The 18784-nt window shown below is 38.9% G+C and overlaps 4 protein-coding genes across 15 annotated transcripts in view; 2 read left to right on the top strand and 2 right to left on the bottom strand.

The window, feature by feature from the left end:
• The window catches only part of LOC121730115, an 81420-nt gene extending 80289 nt beyond the window's left edge, over positions 1-1131 (top strand). For all 7 annotated transcript variants that reach the window (XM_042118973.1, XM_042118974.1, XM_042118975.1 and 4 more), the window contains one exon: positions 155-1131. In XM_042118973.1, the coding sequence (XP_041974907.1) occupies positions 155-460 (306 nt within the window). In that variant the 3' untranslated portion in view covers positions 461-1131. The remainder of the gene's footprint in view (positions 1-154) is intronic.
• A 1039-nt stretch (positions 1132-2170) lies between these two features.
• On the bottom strand, positions 2171-4198 carry LOC121730263 (queuosine salvage protein). The gene is made up of 4 exons (XM_042119240.1): positions 3837-4198; positions 3548-3763; positions 2938-3397; positions 2171-2408 (listed from the first exon to the last, which is right to left on the bottom strand). The coding sequence occupies exons 1-4, from the start codon at positions 3942-3944 to the stop codon at positions 2179-2181; spliced, it is 1014 nt and encodes a 337-aa protein (XP_041975174.1). The 5' UTR covers positions 3945-4198; the 3' UTR covers positions 2171-2178.
• Positions 4199-5636: 1438 nt separating this feature from the next.
• Positions 5637-7460, top strand: LOC121730161 (nucleoporin Nup43). 2 transcript variants are annotated; one of them, XM_042119078.1, is made up of 3 exons: positions 5637-6095; positions 6199-6373; positions 6800-7460. In XM_042119078.1, exons 1-3 carry the CDS (start codon positions 5743-5745, stop codon positions 7295-7297), a joined length of 1026 nt encoding a protein of 341 aa, XP_041975012.1. In that variant the 5' UTR covers positions 5637-5742; the 3' UTR covers positions 7298-7460. The 2 variants fall into 2 exon arrangements, with proteins under 2 accessions (XP_041975012.1, XP_041975011.1); XM_042119077.1 differs by having other exon boundaries at positions 5638-6095; positions 6199-6370; positions 6797-7460.
• The window catches only part of LOC121730160 (rho GTPase-activating protein conundrum), a 99195-nt gene continuing 87863 nt past the window's right edge, over positions 7453-18784 (bottom strand). For all 5 annotated transcript variants that reach the window (XM_042119071.1, XM_042119072.1, XM_042119074.1 and 2 more), the window contains 9 exons: positions 12663-12787; positions 12108-12283; positions 11347-11452; positions 10983-11088; positions 10578-10737; positions 10081-10247; positions 9441-9618; positions 8873-9056; positions 7453-8383 (listed from right to left, as the gene is read on the bottom strand). In XM_042119071.1, coding sequence (XP_041975005.1) covers positions 8209-8383; positions 8873-9056; positions 9441-9618; positions 10081-10247; positions 10578-10737; positions 10983-11088; positions 11347-11452; positions 12108-12283; positions 12663-12787 — 1377 coding nt within the window. In that variant the 3' untranslated portion in view covers positions 7453-8208. The remainder of the gene's footprint in view (positions 8384-8872; positions 9057-9440; positions 9619-10080; positions 10248-10577; positions 10738-10982; positions 11089-11346; positions 11453-12107; positions 12284-12662; positions 12788-18784) is intronic.

Below are 18784 nucleotides of genomic sequence, written 5' to 3' on the forward strand. Positions count from 1 at the left end.
GTATAAAGATAAATCATTATAACTATTTACGTTAGATTTAACAGTGTAAATGTTTTAGGGGAAAATTCATTTTCTTAGCAATCTTCTAATTTCAAATTAAAATACAGAGAAGGTATGTTTTGAAGTAAATTTTAAAAAATGTTCTCATTTTCAGCCGTCTCAAAACTATACAAGAAGACGAAAGAGCAAAGACAACATCATGGACGAGAAGCCGGGAGCCAAACTGAACTACATGCACAGTTTGACAGCTAGGAGCATATCCAAAGAGTTTAGGGACGAGCTCAAATTATCTATGGCAACTCCACTGACTGTGCCCGGGGGCGCAAAAGAGATTCCCGAAGGAACCGATGACGTCACGAGAGAGTCCAGCCGCCCAGGAAGTCCCCTCCCAGAACCGGGAACCATTAAGACTAAGCTAGCATTCTTTGAAGGTCTCAAATCGAAATTTAGTACAAAATGATCTGGGTCTTTGAATGTTTTGGAATTTTTCGTAATTCATCAGGTGCTTTGAATAGAGTTTCTAAGGTCACAAAGGAAGACGAATTTTGTATACACACACACATTAGATGCTACAGCTTATTTACTTAGTAAATTAGTATAGTAGTTAGAACAATAGTTTACCAGATCGTATGCGACATTGGTGTAGAAGTCGGTTTCAATTTCTCTTATCGAAACGACTGAACTTTTTTCAGAAATACCCGCGCACTAGGGTTATGTCTTGTTTTTACTTTGAATTTAATAAGAATTCGAATCTATTGCGGAATTTAAAGCATCACTAATAATTAATTATTATTCTTTAAATAGGTACACCACAATAAATTATTTTAATTTATTTTCTTTAATAGAGTTGCCTATTTATTTTTTCTAAGGTGCCATTAAAATACTACAATATTTCTTTACTTAAAGAAAATGCAATGTATCTATGCATCTACCTACTTAAAACTACTTACGCTATAAAATACTGGAGAAGAAAAATTATAGTCACATCTAAAAGTAAGATACCACATCCAGAACTCAAGTCTCAATTGAATACAAAGTACTCATATTACTGTAAATGGTTGTTGCAAGAACTAGTTAAGTAACTAAAGAAATTATAAAATTATAAAATGTACCATCAAATACATTGATTCATAGGCAGTTGACAGACCTACGCCATTTGGTCGGATTATGTTAATTCAATGCTAGTCGAGCACTGACCTCCATTATACAAAGTACTTGTATAATGGAGGTCAGTGTAGTCGAGGCTGGGTTTGACATAACGCGACCAAATTACTTAGGTCCGCCATCTGCCTAGGAATAAACTTCTCCAATAGTACATTGAATAATGATGGATTTTTGATTCTAGACCATCATGGCCTAAGGATATTAACATGTTTATAAATAAAAAATCACATTTAAAAATGGAATATCCCCTGTTCTTTAGAAGGACATCATCAAATAAATAAGATAATAAGACTTATCATAAATATTATTATTAAGTTTATATCGTCATATTCATTGTCGCAGAAGATTTTTCTTTATACTTAAGGTTTTTTGACAAGTAAAGGACTTTGGCCGACATACGCTAACATATTATTTATTTCACTACTGCTTAGATATATTTAGAATACAATGTAAATATTTAGTGCCATTGTGTCCTCGTTTTAGATAATGCCAAAGTTGTATATAAATGCATAGAATATTGGCACAGCCAAGCCAGGGACCAATACATTTATTCCTATAGTATAATATTTGTGATTATCATTAGAGAGAGACATATAGATCTTAATATGTAAGTTGAAAAGAAATAGCTATGTAGATTATTAGATGTACTTCTCTAAGGTTGTGTGCATATTAATATGATATATATTTAGGTTTTGGATTTGAACTTAAGTGCAATATAGGAGCAGGTAGGAATGTGATAAAGGTATAGTACTAGTAATACTATAGGTATATAGGTTCTATATTTGGATTTCACAGTACCCAATGATTATATTATTTTCCAATTACAAAGAAAATAAATGATTACACCACCAATCGGTTTTTTATTTCCCTGGCCAAAGATAAACTTTTTAACAGCAGTCTCATTCTTTGAAAACTTATTTCAAAATGTGTAAATGGGACTTCAGTTATCATAATAATTATGTAAATTATGTATTTGGGTATGGATTAATAAAATAATAAATAGATATAAATACTTTAATAATAAATACCTAAAGTCTTATGGTAAGGCACTGTCTCCATATCCTTAGCATGTTTACGTCTGTAGCACCAGAGGTAGTAGTCTATGAGGCTAGAATTAGGCACCTCCATTTTTTGTCCTCTAGCCTCTAATTTTTCTTTTAATTTCTTCCGCAGAAGTTCCACAGCGTGAATTGAACATCCTCTTATTTCAACTTCTTCCTCAGAACCACTTTCTAATAGTGTGTCTGTAATTTAAGAAAGTAAAGAATCAATTTGTTATCCATGTACCCATTTACGCTTACCTCATAAGGTTGGCTAACAACAACTTTTAATGATAATTATCAACATCTTTATAAAGAGTGTTGTAATTTTTAAGACTAAGGTTTTAGCAAATAAATGTACCCAATTTACAGATAATGATGTCCGCCCTTTAAAACCTAGAGGACATCTAATACAAATAAAACAGTGCAAAAATTGTGTACACAATTAGTCATGCCTCTGACTCATCATAATATGCACACAGCCGTTGCACTTCTTTATAAAAAACGAGCTTTTGCCCGCAGCTTTGCTCACGTTAAGAAGTATTATTATATACAAACTTTCATCCACTATTTTAACCCCTTGTCAATATCCTTTCTTAGTGGATGCCTTCATCATAACATCTACCTGCATGCAAAATTTCAGCCCGATCCGTCCAGTGGCTTGAGCTGCGCATTGATAGATCACCATGTCAGTCAGTCACCTTTGAGTTTTAAATATATAGATAACACTTACCACTCTTCAGTTTGTCCATTAATGCATCACTGTAGGACATAGCACCAAAATACACCAACACTTGTGGAACTCTGTAGTCAGCAAACATTGTTATCTCATCCATATCATAGAATTCACCCCAATCATTCCCTCCAAAGAAGTTCCATAAGTCTGCTACGAGAATCTGAGCTCTCTTGTAGAAGGAAACTTTCTGTCCATGGTATACTGCTTCGTCTCTGAAGCATGGGAAAAGATGGACAACCATTTCCATTAATTTTTCAGCTGAGTTATGTGCCTTTTTTATGCATGTTACAAATGTACCCTGTAATTTCTCCAGCAGTATGCTGCCAACTTCATGTAATACTGATATTCTTTTGTCTAGAAGTGGGATTGTAGCTATCGTGTCTCCTCTAAATATCTTTATAGCGTCATTCTCTGATATTTTAGAGTAGTATTCTGGATTTGTTATATCAATGCCTTCCTGAAACATAAATGACTTATTCATTAAAAAGTTAAGTACTAAAAAAAAGAAAAAGGTATTTAAGAAATCAATAACACTTCATATTAAATTGTAATAACACAATTTTAGCAATAAGTAAATGAAGAAATTCACTTTACACAATCTACATACCTCTATGGCCCTATGCAGAGCAGCTTCCAAAGCATAATATCCAGTGAAACCATTAACAGTCCATTGATTATCTTTACTTTTAGACCAGAAGCAGAAGTTGAGAGCATCAATCACGAAGATCCAGTCTACTGCCCTAGAGTGATCCTTGTTTGGATGGATGGAACTCGCGCCAGTCTCAGGAATTTGTAAGCCAGACTCTTTCATTGATAGCAGCATCTGGAATAAGCTGACTAAATGAGGTATTTGGCTCAAAATCTTTTTTTAACATTGCTGCCATAATAACACATACCTCATCACAGAGTTTCTCTAAGCCCTCATCATGAATTTTCACAGAATTAGCTCGGTTAGAAATAAACTCGCCAGACTCCGCCGGCCCAAGAACTCCTTCTCTAACCATATTGAATTACTATTTAATATTGTGACAAACTTGTATTTTCCTTATGAGGGTGCAGACAGGTGTTCAAGTGTTTTGAATCTTATCAGTCGGAATCTTATCAAAATATATTTATGAGAGCCAAAGGAAGCCGACTTTGTTAAAAGAAAAATTGGTAATATGATACATTATTCATTTATTATACATAAAATTTTCTTGTACTAAAATTATGAGTATGGCAAAAAAAGTTATTTTTATTTTCGCTTGATTTTCGCAAAACAGACAAAACTTTTCTTTTTCACTTTGTCACTGTCAAAATCAAATGACAAATCTGATATCTGTCAAATGTCTCATGAGTCATGTCTGTCAATGCAATTTTTTTTAATTAAAATTGGACACCAAAAATGAAAAAAGGCTGTATAGTGTAAGTGTGCGCATTGTAAATATCTCGAAAAATATACGACGCTAAGAAACGGCAACCCCCCTCTTCAATAACCCACAGGACGCCCTACGAAGCGCTCGTGTCCCAACGGCTGCGCGCACGCCATTTTGGACAGATAAATGAAGATTTTTGCTCAAATATTTACGATATTTTGTAATTTTTAATGCGTAATCTTTTGAAGTCATGTATTTTTTTCTAAATTAGCTATATTTTGCTATCGAGTGCAACATAATATCAAGTTTGTTATTTGCCAGTGTTTAGGATATTATGACGATTCAGAAATTAACGATATTCGTATACTTAACCCTGTTCCTATGCTTTGGGTTAAGTGTGCGCAGAAGCCTTGTCCCTTATATGTGGCGAACATTATTCTGAACCACCGACTGAAGATTGGATTGAATGAAGTTTTTGTGGATTCTGGTGGCAAAAACAGTCCACCAGCTCCGCACACGACTTTTTTTCTGTATTATGTACCTACATGCATGGCGAAGTAACAAAATATTTCTAAGTGAAAATTTTTCTCATAATATTTTGATTTAAGATGATTTTGTTGATTACTTTAAGCAACTATGAGTAGTTACAAATAAAAATTATAAAAGAATATTCTTTATGTTCTAAAATATATATATTTTGTTGTTGCGTACACTTACCCATGAAAGTGCTGCGCACACATATCCCGATACTGGGGTAAAAATGCGCAAATAGAAAGGTTATTGTTTTCTAAAGTTTCTTAAAATATAAGCCAGTAGCCACTGAAAAATACAATTGTTGTGTTTAAGTTGGTCACAAATAAACAGACTAATAATATTTAAGTTTTTTAAAGCATCAAAGTTTATATGCGCACACTTGACCCACAAGACTGTGTGTATAATAAAGTACTCTGTCATCTGTGGAGTGTGGAGTCCACTGTGGACACAGAATACAAATTAAAGGGCCCATTCACGGCAGGACTGCACGGCAGTCGGTGTTGCCGGCGGAAACACCGAGTGTGAACTGTGAAGCAATCAGTGAGGCCCATTCACTGCAGGACTGCCGTGCAGTCCTGACTCCTGCCGTGAATGGGCCTTTTTACTCACGGAGAGTGTGGATGTGTGTGCTCTGTGGTTGACAGCTTTTGCTTTTTTGGAGTTTTTGACAAAAAAAAAACAATATAACCATTATAACCTTAAATACCTAATTACCTACTAGTAATCTGTGATTATAACCATTATAACGTAAACAGAGGATTATAACCTGAAATTTTAAATGTATTGTTTCTAGTAAGTAGGTACATAATATGAATTATTATTGAAACTTATTATAAGAATCAAAATAAATTTAAGTTAAATAATTAAAATACTAAGCGAACAGTTTTCGCTTAACAGCAAGAATCTTACGAAAATGCCGTTAGACGTACAAGGAACTTTTGTTTCGCAAAAAATAAACAAAGTTCGTTGGATACCCGAGGATTACGTTGAAACAAAACATTTTTTCACTGGAAGTTGGGACGACGATGTCAACTCAATCAAAGTGTGGACTCTCGAAAGCCAAAATGAAGACGATGAAGCTGAATATCCACGAGAATTGTCTGCATACAAGGTTGAAGGAGATGTTACCCAGATCAGGTTTTTGGACAAAACCAACATAGCAGTGTCAATATCTAATGGAGATGTTAAAATTATCAATGTTAGTGCCTACGACAGGCAAATTCCACTCCGAGAAATAAATTGTTGGAAGAAAATACATAATTTTGGGTAAGTTCCTCTTGTTATCGCTTTAAAAAATGGTGTTGAAGGTTAAACAATATGACATCATTATTTTTAAAAATGATGATCAATTTAAGATTTAATTTTAAAGGGAAGAAGTGTGTTCATGTACATCTCTAGACACAATGGAAGGAGAATTAGCAAGTATCGGAGAAGATGGACAGATCAACATTTACAGTACTAGGAGAGGAGAGGTGTCTCGCACCATCAAAGAGGCTGACAGCTGTTCCTTACATTCCATCTGCTTTTTAAAGCTCAATGAGGTTTGTTTTAAATTGAATGTATTCTTTTTAGTTCATAAATTTATTTTCTATTACTTTTGGATATAATATCAGAGGTTCTTAACCCGTCGATCGTGGGAAAATGAGACACAATAGATATTCTATTGTGTCTCGTTGACCGGTGAGCGTATGGGGCTTGAATCTTGATGAATTAAACTAATGATTGTACCTAAGAAAATGCCTTTAAGAAAATTGTTTCTGGTTGAAACCCATTAGTGAAGTTATTAAGGTTCACTACAGAATTCAGTTTCTAAATCATGAGTTTTTAAATAAATTCTTGTCTGTAAAGTCTAGTACAAATAAAATATCTGTAACTTAACTAAAGTCCCATTTAAAAATATTTTGCTAAGCAAGAATAGATGAAATTACTTAAGATTGTTTTTATAATATTCATACTTACTTTTTCAGATAATAACAGGAAATCTAAGAGGTCATATGAAAATCTGGGACATTAGGTCATCCAACGACAAGCCAGCAGCTTCCTTTCTTCTTTCCGGAGATGATTTAGCAGCAAACTGTATAATCCGCCATCCCACTCAGCCTCATATTATTCTCGCTGGCAGTGAGTCCGGTGCTATCGCACTTTGGGATCTCCGCATGAACCAGTTTCCAACGTCCTTATTAAACGCACACGCAGCCGGTGTCACCGAAATGGAATTCCATCCAGAGAATCCAAACAAAATGCTCTCCAGTTCTGTTTCAGGGGAAGTTTGGGAATGGAACATGGAGAACTTGACAAAGAAGGGTGTGGATGAGTTTATGCCATTGGAAGACAAGAATACAATGAATGTTAATGCTTTGATGCCTATTTTACATAAAGCAATCAATACTCTGCACTGTGATAAAGGAAGAATTCTGTGTGGCGCTGACAACGAGGCAGTGTATTTGATCAAGAATTTCAAGTATTAGTTTTATAAATCGTTTGATCTGCAGAGGAAAATGCTGGACATTGTAAGCTTGTGTTGTGAAAAAGGTATATCAACTAAAGTTTTGCCATTTTTGTAAACTTTAAAAGTTCTTAAGTGTAAAGCGATGAGATAATACTAGAAAATAAAGTTACACAATTTTCATATAACATACTTTTATTTATTATTATAAAAGTTTATACACTAAGAAAGATAATATTATATAATTATAGAATACACAAGTCAGTCTTTACTTGCCTAGTCCATCGGTAAAATATACAGTATTATATTATTTACATTAAATATGAATTGAATAAAATTAGTATCGGCGGCAACCCTACTAGGGTTATTTATTATTACCATGAGCGTAATTTTTTGGTCCTTCAAGCCGGATTTTCGGTCCAATAGTGCTCTAGCAGCAAAAATCAAGCAGGCATCTCTTTCTGACATCAGTATTTCGGTTTCACTCTATCACCCTAGGGCTGCCGCCACAGGCATCACAACAACAACCATTTTTCTGCTGAACGGTAACTTCACAAGACCATGCAAATGGCACCCAAACAAGCAGCGGAAGAAATTCACTTAAATATCTCTAGCTCAGCCTCCAAATGGAATTACTTAAGATTGTATTTTTGGCATAACTTTCACTAAAACACACTAAATATAAAATAATACAGGAGTACATGGAATAAATACACAGAATAATATATTATTAGCACAGCGCACGTTGACTGAAACTTAATAATACTTAGCACCGTGGCGCCGATCGGCCCAGCCAGGATTCCGCACATATTGTTCGCGCAGACCAGAAACACCTTTATTCCTAATTACACAGGGCGTTTCCTATTCACATTAACACAGAATGTTCATTAGCTGTTCCTGTTCACATTGACACCTAGTTGACATCTCAGTGATTCAAGTGTGATGGTTCCGTCTGTGCGGGGGTGGTTTCCGCTGGGAGGCTGCGAGGATGGAGGCGGGGACGACCCACAGCTGGTCGCACCATCTCATCAGTGCCTCAGTCACGTGACAGCTGTTCGCCGCCGTCGCCAGCTGCGTCTCCAGACTGTCCGTCTGCTTGATGAGTAGGCTGGAACATTGATTACGGTTAGACTTCGAATAGGAACTAGTACAATAAAGATTTGCTTGCGCTAAATAGGTTGTGAAACTAAGAGATCGATTTCGTGAAATTTGGCATAGATATAAAGAGTATCAGCTTCCTTTTAAGTTTTACCTGGAAGATTAGAGGCTAAAGAAACCGGACTATGAGACGCAATACCTCTTTCCGCTGCAGAATTGAGTGATAGTTCAAAATTCTAATAGGCAATACCTCTGATACAATTTTATTACGTGCCAGCGATGCCACTCTAAGTACATGACTTTGCTTTCGGCTAGAGTGACTTTTGCATAGTTAATGGTTATACGCAGTGGCGGACCTTGGGGGTGGCGAACAGGGCAATCGCCCGGGGCCTCGCAAAGATCTTCCGCCCGGGTCTCGCAATGGGCAAGGCCGCTACTGGTTTAATACTATGTTGTGGTCTTGCGTTCATCTGGCTCGGAGGACCAACAAATTTCATACCTTGGCGGGAAGAGCGTGGGCGCGATGATCATGGCGACGTTGTGCTCGCTCATCTTGTTGGTGTCGCTGAGCGCTACGATCTCGCGCACCAGACGTAGTAGCTCGCGCAACGTGGCGCGCTGCTCCGCTGGCAGTAGTAGCACGAGTAGATTCAGAGCGCGTCCTTGTGTCGCGCCGGATAGTGCTGAAATATTCAGTTTTGTTAAAAATGGAAGGTTAGGAGAGAGTTAAGGGAGTCGTTGGAATTGAAGTCGAAGAAGATTGATGATTTTGATGTCTCATTTTTAATACAAGAATAATATGAACTCCGTTTAGTCAAATCAGCAGTTTTGTAAGTTTGTTGGCCTTTTTTGGAAAACTTCACCCATACACCACGACTTTTAGAGTTAGGTATTTAAAATGTACTATCAGAAAAGTTGATTCATAGGCAGATGGCGGACCTACGTAATTTGGTGGTCTTGTGGCAAACCCAGCCGACAGATCACAATTAACAGTGAATTGACATAATCCGACAAAAACGTTGGTCTGTCAACTGCTTAGGAACAACCTCGATGGTACAAACACGTACCATACGTATGATAGAACAGCCTCATCAGCTCTATAGTGAGCGGGGGCTGGGGCAGCGCTCGCAGCAGACGCTTGAACACGGCGGCCAGGTCGTGCGCGCTCGCCCGCGCCAGCGCCGCCTCCACTGTGCCCCGCGAGCTGTACCACGACCGTTCCACCAGCTGGCACAGTGCTTCCACCTGAAAGAGAATAGATTAGGGTAATTTCGAGGTTTCTCCCAAGTGGCCGACATTAAATATATTATTTTTAACAGGCCAGAGTGCCAAATACACATTCCTAAACTTTTACTCCTGTTGCTAACATCGACATCAATAAGTAACAACGAAAAGCCCGGCCATAGACGGACCGCATCTTGGAGTCGAGATCGACTGCGAAATGCGGTTGCCACTTGCCGTACGATGATCTGCAGTTTCCATACTAAATTTATACCCGCAATATACGGATCGCTCGGGCGCTCGAGCAGTTCTTGAGCGGTCGTAGCAGTCACTCTGCGGTCGAGTTTCGTCGTACGGTCAAACAACAAAGGTATGGTTGCACGATGCGGTCGTGTTGCAGTCGTGTACGCGACCGCTCTAGAACAGTCGGTCCCGACTGCAACTTGCGGCTAGTCTTAGATATCCCGGACCATCCAATGTCTTTACCTTGTGCTTGTTGCCGGGCACGCGCAGCAGGCCCTCGTGCTGCGCGCGGTCCCGCAGCGCCGCGGCCAGCGCGCGCAGCACCAGCGGCACGGAGCTCCACGTCTCCTCGTACAGTAACGCGTCCTTGCGGACTAGAGCCTCGAGGGATACGCCGAAGACACCTCCCTCTGAAAAAGAGATTATGGTATTAGGCACTGAACATAAACCGTAGACTTAGGTATATTGCATTGACGCAAGAGACAAGAGAGCTTCCTAGAAGTTTTGCCGTTAAAGAGTCGTTGTAGTGTGGAACCATGATACCAGAATCCAGACGTATCTTGTATAAACTGTTGTATTCGTAAATTGTACTCAAACTCAACAAATGTACAATATTATACAGAAACAGCTCTCTCATTCATGAAATCAGTAACTTTATAGTATGCTTTGTTACACAGACGTTCTTTAACTCTAATCGCAAGATTAATTATTGTTTTAGAAAGAAGTAGTTGAATCAGTACCTTCTTTCCGTTTCTTCTTGGCTGGTTTCCTCTTGTGGAAGGGCAGAGAGTAGCGGTCGAAGAGCGCCGTGAGCTCGAGCCAAAGTAAAGGCTGGAGTTTCTTCAGTTGAGACTCGTTCAGCGTCTCGATATCCACCGTGCTGTTCTCCTCTGGCCACCCCTGAAATAGTAGAGCAGTCTATAAGTCTGTGCCTATTTCCTTAAATGAAATTTTCATAGAGCTGTACCTAGGAATTTTCAGAAGTATGTCGTGTTCCTTCTAACAGCGGTTGAGTTGAAGCGTCTTGATGCCGGAATAAAACAATCTGGGTTTACCCACATAGACTCAATATAACTAAATTTGAAAATTTGAAAAAAAAGGTGGTTTTCCTTCAAGAATAATAAAGAAATGAAATGAATACTAACTTCCTCTTGGTCCAGCATCTGGCGGTCGAGGTTGAACTTGTGCTCGAAGCTGAGCGGCTGCTGTGTCGACGCCGCGCTCTTCGTGCGCGACACCGGGGCGTGGTTCCTGGAATATTGAGAGAAAGGTGCCATTTAACACAAGGTAGTCAGAAAGTCAACGGAGTTATGTTTAAAGGAAGACCACTCATAGAAAATAATACGAGACAACATTACAAACTGCTGGATCATTTCTTCAGTTGATAAATCATGATAATAACTGGGAATGATATTGTGACTAATTGTGACGTCCATCATGGTCCAAAGGCCTATTAAATTGTTCTACCAGGCAAGCAGTAGGTGTAAGGACTAAGGAGATAAAACTTACGCAAATGGGTCGTTGTCCTGTAGTATGGAGCCGTTGATGCGCTCGCGGCCGATGCGCGGGCCCTGCACCGTGCCGTACCGCTGGTAGCCGAGTAGCTCGATGCCCTCTGTAACGAACATGTGTAAATTATAGGTAAGAAGATATTAGGAAATCTTTGAAGTCTTAATTAAACTGCCAATGTATGTTTAAATATCATTACAATTTACAACTAACATGATTTGTGATATGTTACGTTGCTCCTGCTCATACTGTAAGTTAGATTAGACCTATCGGCCGGGGTATGTGGGACTCCTGCGTAGTCTACCCACTAAAACCCCATGGTGCTCCACTCATCGCTTGAGGCAGAGTTGCGGGTTCGATAGAACCTACCGCAACTCAACCAGCGATCATCTACATTTTGCAGACCCGACACCACCCCGCTACTCGGGGGGCCGCGATGCGCAGGAACGCCTAGCGCATCACGGCTCTTTCTCTAGGACTCAGTGCAATGGGCGGCGGTGTCCCCAACTCCCCACCGCCCCGAGTACCCGGCTAATGTAAGTCGCCGCGGCCTAGGTCGCGTACGTCTTCTCCTCGGTCATCTCAAAGGGTCGAGCGCCTCCCGTTCTCTCCTGCGCTCGGCCTCCAAGTTAGATTTGACCTACTATCCTTACAAATGTAGCAACGACTAGATTTTTTGTAGCAGTTAGTCCGCTTCAGTCTCTCCAAATCCCTTACTGTGGAACTTGGAAGACTATTCAAACTACTTTATGTTGACTCACCAGTGTTAGTAGCAATATCAGCCCAGTGCAGGTCGTTCGGTTTGAACAGCTCGTGCACGGCGCGCGCGGGCGAGTGCGGCGCGGGCGGGGAGTGCGCGGGCGGGGACAAGCGGGCGCGGCGCGGCGCCGGCGCGGACGGCGTGCGGGCCAGCGGCGCGTGCACCGGATAGCTGTCGCTGTGAAGAGACGCCATGTTGGATTTATTGTCTATGATGCCTGTGTCTTCGGTGTTGCTTTCCACTGGAGCTGCGTTGTGGGGAATGTGTCTTTGAAAACCAATATAATCGCTACATTTGCCAGATCTTTCTCAGCGTAGTGATTTATTGCATCTTAAAAACACATTCCTCGCAACTTCGGTGGAAGTCTTTATACTACTCGCGCAAGTTTTAAGTACCACAAAAAATGTTGCCAAACACCAACTCCTTAGCTCCCGATTCCTGGAAGCTTGCGCGCGGACGTCAGTGGTGGTGCATCTCGTGTAGTTTTTCATAATGATCAAACGCAACATAAGGCTTACTAATAAAGTGATTATGCCAAAAGCCTCAGCATACTTACACAAAGTCCGGTGGCGTGGCGGAGTCTGCCCATTCTGTGGGCGGGCTGCCGGAGCCGCCGCTCGGCAACGAGTCCAAGGAGTCGGGGGTCGCGCTACGCGACCGGGGCTCGCTGCCACTTGAATTCTGAAAAAAAAAGACGGAATAATATTAATGTTTACACTTTACACTCTACATTACTCTCTGACTACATAAAATACCGGTTTTTTCAACGATACGACGAAATGACAACATGTTTGAAATACTCTGTTAACTACATTCTAATTTCTAGTTTAATCTGCTTTTATTTTAGTACTAGATGATGCCCGCAACTCCGTTGCGCCAAAACTCGTTTATCGCGCGTGAACCGTACATTTTTCAAAGACAAAAGTATCCTATGTCCTTTTCCGGGACTCAAAGTATCTACTTGCCAAATTTCAGCAAAATCGGTTCAGTGGTTTGATCGTGAAGAGGTAACAGACAGTCAGACAGACAGACACACTTTCGCATTTATAATATTATAGTATGGAAGTCTGGATTTTTTAAATGATATGTGTATGAACTATGAACCACTTGTGAAGAATTACTGTTCATTGACTGCCGTAAACTGTAAAGTCACATGACGTTATTTTAGTTAGCATCCAAATTCAAATATAGAACTTCCGATCCATCATTTCCGTTTCTACGTAACTCGTCTAAAAGTGGGAGCTAAAAATACAACACAAAAACGCACAATAGGCCCGTTGGAAGCAATAGGAATTCGTCAGACAAACGGGGTATTATCAAACCGCTTGCTGGTAATTAGAATTAAATGACATTTTTTGTTAAGTAGAAAGCTGTGAGAAGGCGTGCCGTAACGCCATAGACAATATACCATAAACGTATAGGATTGTATAATGGATTGTGGGATTGCTGCAGGCACGTAATAGAGAAAGTGGTTCCCGTAACCTATTAAATATTGGGAGATGTAATAGGACGGCATGATGGGGCTTCAGAAAATTTGAATCATCATCCAATCATGTGCTGTAGGCTACACCATAGTAACTATACGCTCGTCTGACCAGCTTTTTAGGTGTTCTTTAGCGGCATTTTTGGGACGGGTATAAATGTTAAACTTACATCACTGCACGTGACCTGATCGAAAAGTATAGATGGAGGTAGAGTAGACAACCGGCGCGGCCTAAGATAATATTATGCTCTTCTCCTTATGCCTGCACCTGCTATTATTCCTCGTTTTATTCCTTTTATTCCTCGTTTAATTTTGACTTTTGCCAACAATCCCGATGAACAACAGTCAACATCTCGCTATGTCTTGAAATAATTAATGTTTCAAGAATATTTAAATTAACAGAACATTATTTATGCCTTTTTTGTCTTATCAGAATTCTGAGCCTACTTCACTAAAATCCGGATTAGCCTAGATTCCTCGAGACTGTGCCGCATACAAATTTTTGTGCCACTTTTTTGTGATCGACGTATAAAAGTACCAGGGACGCATGACAACACAGGCGGAAGAGCGGAGATCCGGGGCCATGTATGTCAAGCGCCATCTCAATACTAGTTTTTGCGCCAAGTTTCACTCGCCATATTGGACTGACACGTGTAGTCTTTAACCTCTCATCCGTTTGAATTCGATCAATCCTCTTTCTCTGACTAAAATATTCATGATATTTCTTTCATCTTTAATTTCCTTAACTTTCCCACTTTCATACGTTGTTCGATTTTTGTTTATATTGCTCGCTTTTGTTTATTATTTATCTATGTAATACATCGCTTTCTGTTGTCCATCTTTAATAATTGAAAAAAGCACCCAAAAATTCTGGAGAATCGGCTGAGAATGAGAATGACATCATCAAATGGGCTACGGATATTATTTCAACCATGCAGTATTTTGTTGTTGCAAGGACCTGAATTTTAAACATTTTAAACCAGTTATTACTTAAATGAAGAAGGATTGGCACTTAGCATTCAGAGGTGAGTGACCGACGTTCCACGAAGGACTGTGGGCGGTGATCACGCAGGTACGTGGAACTGACCACGACGGAATACCAATCACTATTGGAAAATGCTTATCCCCCATCTATTGTCCTAGTGGAATGCCTAAGTATGGAAGTGCATATATAAAGAAAGATTTACTTGCTTGGATAGGCTTCAAAACTACTGAAAAGGCAAATTGCCATTTGCCGATGCAAAAAACGTGCAGAAATAAACTTACCAAATGCCACCTGCTTCCATAGTTTACTTAGATCGAGAAATTAAGATTAATAAAGAAGGATTTGCTTGCTTGGATGGTCGTTGCATAAAACAATTAACTTGATTGTTAATACCAGCTTCCATAGCTTGCTTAGAATGAGGTGCTTAGTTTTGCAGCAGAACGCACGTGTTCCCTAGCATTTAGATGCAGAACTTCTCCGTGTTACTGGTATTGAGTAGACCACGTCTCGTCATACATGGTTTGTTGGCGAATAAAAAGGTTGATTGTCGAGGGGCTGTAAGAAATGAGCTGTAGCGTACTGTAATTATAAGTAATTGTTTAGCGCTTCGCTCGCGTGTCTAGATCGTGCGTGAAGGCGTTGACTGACGTAGAGAGCTGATCACCAGTAATTACATACAACATTAAGGCTTAATCGCTTTGTTCCAAGATTCGAAATCACAGGAAATTAACATGGATATTGGTTTGGGATTTATTTTGCTACTAGAGATTAGCAATCTCCGATGGTATGTATACTACGTCTGACGAGAATTAATGGTTATGACGGTTCTTCTCGCCGGGTTAGTTCCCGAACCGGTGGTAGGCACCAGTATAGTCCCGACGTTCAGACAATATTTGAAAGAATTTATTCTGAATTTAAAAAAATTAGTTTGAGTTTATGGAATTTATTTTGAGCGCATACACGGAATATTTCTTTGTCATGGTCTTTTGGATTCCGTGGCTCTTGAGATTTCACATCTATAAACACACTAGGTGCCGAGCTCTCCAGGGAGTAGGAATCTATAAACAGTTCAGTGATCTCCTTTTAGGGATGGGCGTTCTTTCATTAGCCGATGACGCATTTAGGTACTAGTTAAGAGTGCCTATTGGGACGCAAGAGTCGCAGTGTATAAGGATAATATGTTTCAGAAATCAACAACAGTAATAGATGTAAGTTGTACATACTAGCTATAACTACTAATTAGCCCAGTTCCTCTTTTAGCAGTTTCTATTGCGTGCCTCTCATTAATATTTCAAAATGAGATACATACATTATGGTTGGCCTTAATTGGGTATCCTTCATTAGTTTGTTTCTAATCCTCTCGTTATTATAAGCCACATTTGGATATGTTTTGACGGTTTTTGGGACATTTTAGTTAAATTGTTTTAATCCTGTAGTTGGGCAACATTTACCGTGTGGTCTAAACTCTTAGCCTACCTACGTGAATTGTAAAAGAATTGTCGAATTACTAGTCCTTAGGTATATATTTTGGCAGTCTAACTGAGTATATCTGAGTCTCAACTTATGTATCTAGGTATATTTTTAATTGATCTGCGGGGCTAAAATGGTCACATAGCAATAGCTCTCAATCAATTTAGCAAATGAATTGTCAAAACTGTCAAACTGACAAATGTCAAATTAGTACGAATTAATGAATTGCAACTTGCAAGCAGACTTGCATTTTGCGCATCATAATATTATGATTCATTATATGATTCTCCAAAGCGACCATTTTAGCCCCGCCGTAGTTTCCATTTACCTTTCGCCAAATTTTTGTGAGATTCTCAATTAAGTAAGTATTACAATATTATGTTGACAACAACTTTTTGTTCACTAGTTCAAAAACTTTTTACAATTTAGACTGCAGTAAATATTTTGCACTACCGTTGACCAATTTCTTTACTTTGTACCAAAACAAAAATAAAGCGTACGGATAGGTCATAACAAGAAAAAAAATAAGAAAAAAAATTACCAACGAATCTATGTAGGACCGCACCAGAGCCAACCCCTTGCAGTTAGTCACCTTCTCGCACACCTTGTGCTTGACAGCCTCGCATATCATTATCACAGAACATCACAGAACACCCATCACAATGCACAAACTGCACACAACACCACCGCGATGTGTACTAAACAACGATTTCAAATTTACCGGACGCGCCGCAATTTACATTGTACGTCCGCTGTTGTTGTAATTCCTGAACGATTCATGTGTTCTTCATTCAAATTGGTAATTATGAGGCGTCCCTTATTTGCTTATTTCTGAACGGTCCATTCTTTATTCTTCCAGTCCAGTCTTTATTCAAATTATTTGTATGGAGCTTTTTGTTGCATTTTTTATTTATTTCATTTCTATTTAATGTGTTTTATTTTTATTTTATCGTTTCATTTTTTAAATATCGATACGTCCGTCGCGCGTGTTAAACGAATTGTCTGTTTTACCTCTAGCCTTAATTGCATATTTATCTAATGGCATTCTTATCATACCCAAAATTATGCGCTGTATTCTCCTTGTGAGTAACAACAACAATGAAATTCCTTGAACATAATGATAACTATTTAAAGTACTTAACCCAAACTTACCTAATTTTTATAGTATTAAGAATCAAGCACTAAAATTAGCCCGTAAATAATTATAAAGAAAACTCTCAAAACATAAGTGATACAATATAATATACAACCCACAGCCAAGTAAGAACATGCATAAATATAATATAATATGAACATTCCGAAACAGAATTTGCACCTCGTCATGTGATAAGCACGTTGGCCCAAATTGCTCTAATTGCTCAATTATCACTCTAATTTACTAATGTTTATGAGCTATTTAGGTGTATATTCATACTTCCATACTCCCATACACTCCATAATTGTAATACTGTGCCATTTGTGTCGGTTTTTGCTACACTAACGAATAAAGAGACATATTTTAGATGTTTAATCCACCCTAAATTTTGAACCAAATTGGTGCTATATGTATTTGCCATATTGGTGGTGGACCCACTGCTGACTGATGTGTATTTTAGTTTAAACGAGCTTTTGCCCGCGGCTTCGCTCGCGTTAAGAAGTATTATCATATATAAACTTTCATCCCCTATTTTAACCCCTTGGAGGTAGAATTGATCAAAATCCTTTCTTAGCGGATGCCTACGTCATATCATCTACCTGCATGCCAAATTTCAGCCCGATCGGTCCAGTGGCTGTGCGTTGAATGTTGATAGATCACCATGTCAGTCAGTCACCTTTGAGTTTTATATGTATGGATGTGTAACGACTCTAGAATTTGAAAGTCATGGACAAACATAAAGACATTATTAATGCATGGTTATCTGGAGATCACGAGTCATGAAGCGATTTGCCTGATGACAGTCAGATTAACCTACTGTGGACATATTTAGATCGATTCAGCATTAGCGCTAAACGAGCATTTCTCTAGAGAAAGCAATGTGAAAACCACAGTTTATGGCCAACTAATTGACCACAGAATGATCAATCATGGAGCCTATTATATAGATGACGTGATGCCATATACGTATCCATTGTTATTTGTTACTGATGATGAAGACATAATTGAAGTTGATAGAGATAGCTAAAGATTACAAGCAAGGTATTAAGGTAAGCTTACCAGCCGCATAGACAAGCAATTTTATTGTCAATATCACGCTTCAATTTTATTGAAGAGATTATTTGACAATTGGATTGAAGGTCTGCGGCGCGATGTTCAATATCAACCTTTAAAGGTCAATAATATTACGCAATGCGTCTAGGCGACCGCATATGCTAAGTACTCACATACGGTTTTGCTCGATAGTTTTACTCGAAATCGAGCAAAAACCACCGTGTGGACCGGAGTGGAGTTTGGTACTACTAATATATATTCTGTGGTGGAGTGTGGACCGCAAAACTCACAGCTCGATGGCTCGCATCGAGCCGGCTTGACAAATTTTTGACACTAGTTTTTATTATTCGTAGCTAATTTCCTTCGAACTGGAGTAAAAGTATCGAGCAATGCTGAATGTGTGGACGAAAGCCCGAGCCGTGATTTTTATCTACGTGATTGCTCGATCAAGCAAAACCGTATGTGAGTACTTACAATTAGAGAAAAAAAGATATTAGAAGTCTAGAAGTATACTTAACATAAAAAAGATTAGATTAGAAGTAAAAAAAAGTT

The sequence above is a fragment of the Aricia agestis genome, chromosome 9 (assembly GCF_905147365.1).
Source record: "Aricia agestis chromosome 9, ilAriAges1.1, whole genome shotgun sequence".
NCBI classification, from domain to species: domain Eukaryota; kingdom Metazoa; phylum Arthropoda; class Insecta; order Lepidoptera; family Lycaenidae; genus Aricia; species Aricia agestis.

Excerpts from the sequence above, each read along its gene's own strand:
- LOC121730263 (XM_042119240.1), bottom strand. The coding sequence starts at position 3,944 with ATGGTTAGAGAAGGAGTTCTTGGGCCGGCGGAGTCTGGCGAGTTTATT. Across the intron at positions 3,764-3,836 it reads TAGAGAAACTCTGTGATGAG|ATGCTGCTATCAATGAAAGA; the intron begins GTATGTGTTATT and ends AGCTTATTCCAG. Across the intron at positions 2,409-2,937 it reads AATGGACAAACTGAAGAGTG|ACACACTATTAGAAAGTGGT; the intron begins GTAAGTGTTATC and ends CTTAAATTACAG.
- LOC121730161 (XM_042119078.1), top strand. The coding sequence starts at position 5,743 with ATGCCGTTAGACGTACAAGGAACTTTTGTTTCGCAAAAAATAAACAAA. Across the intron at positions 6,096-6,198 it reads AAGAAAATACATAATTTTGG|GGAAGAAGTGTGTTCATGTA; the intron begins GTAAGTTCCTCT and ends TTAATTTTAAAG. Across the intron at positions 6,374-6,799 it reads TTTTAAAGCTCAATGAGGTT|ATAACAGGAAATCTAAGAGG; the intron begins TGTTTTAAATTG and ends CTTTTTCAGATA.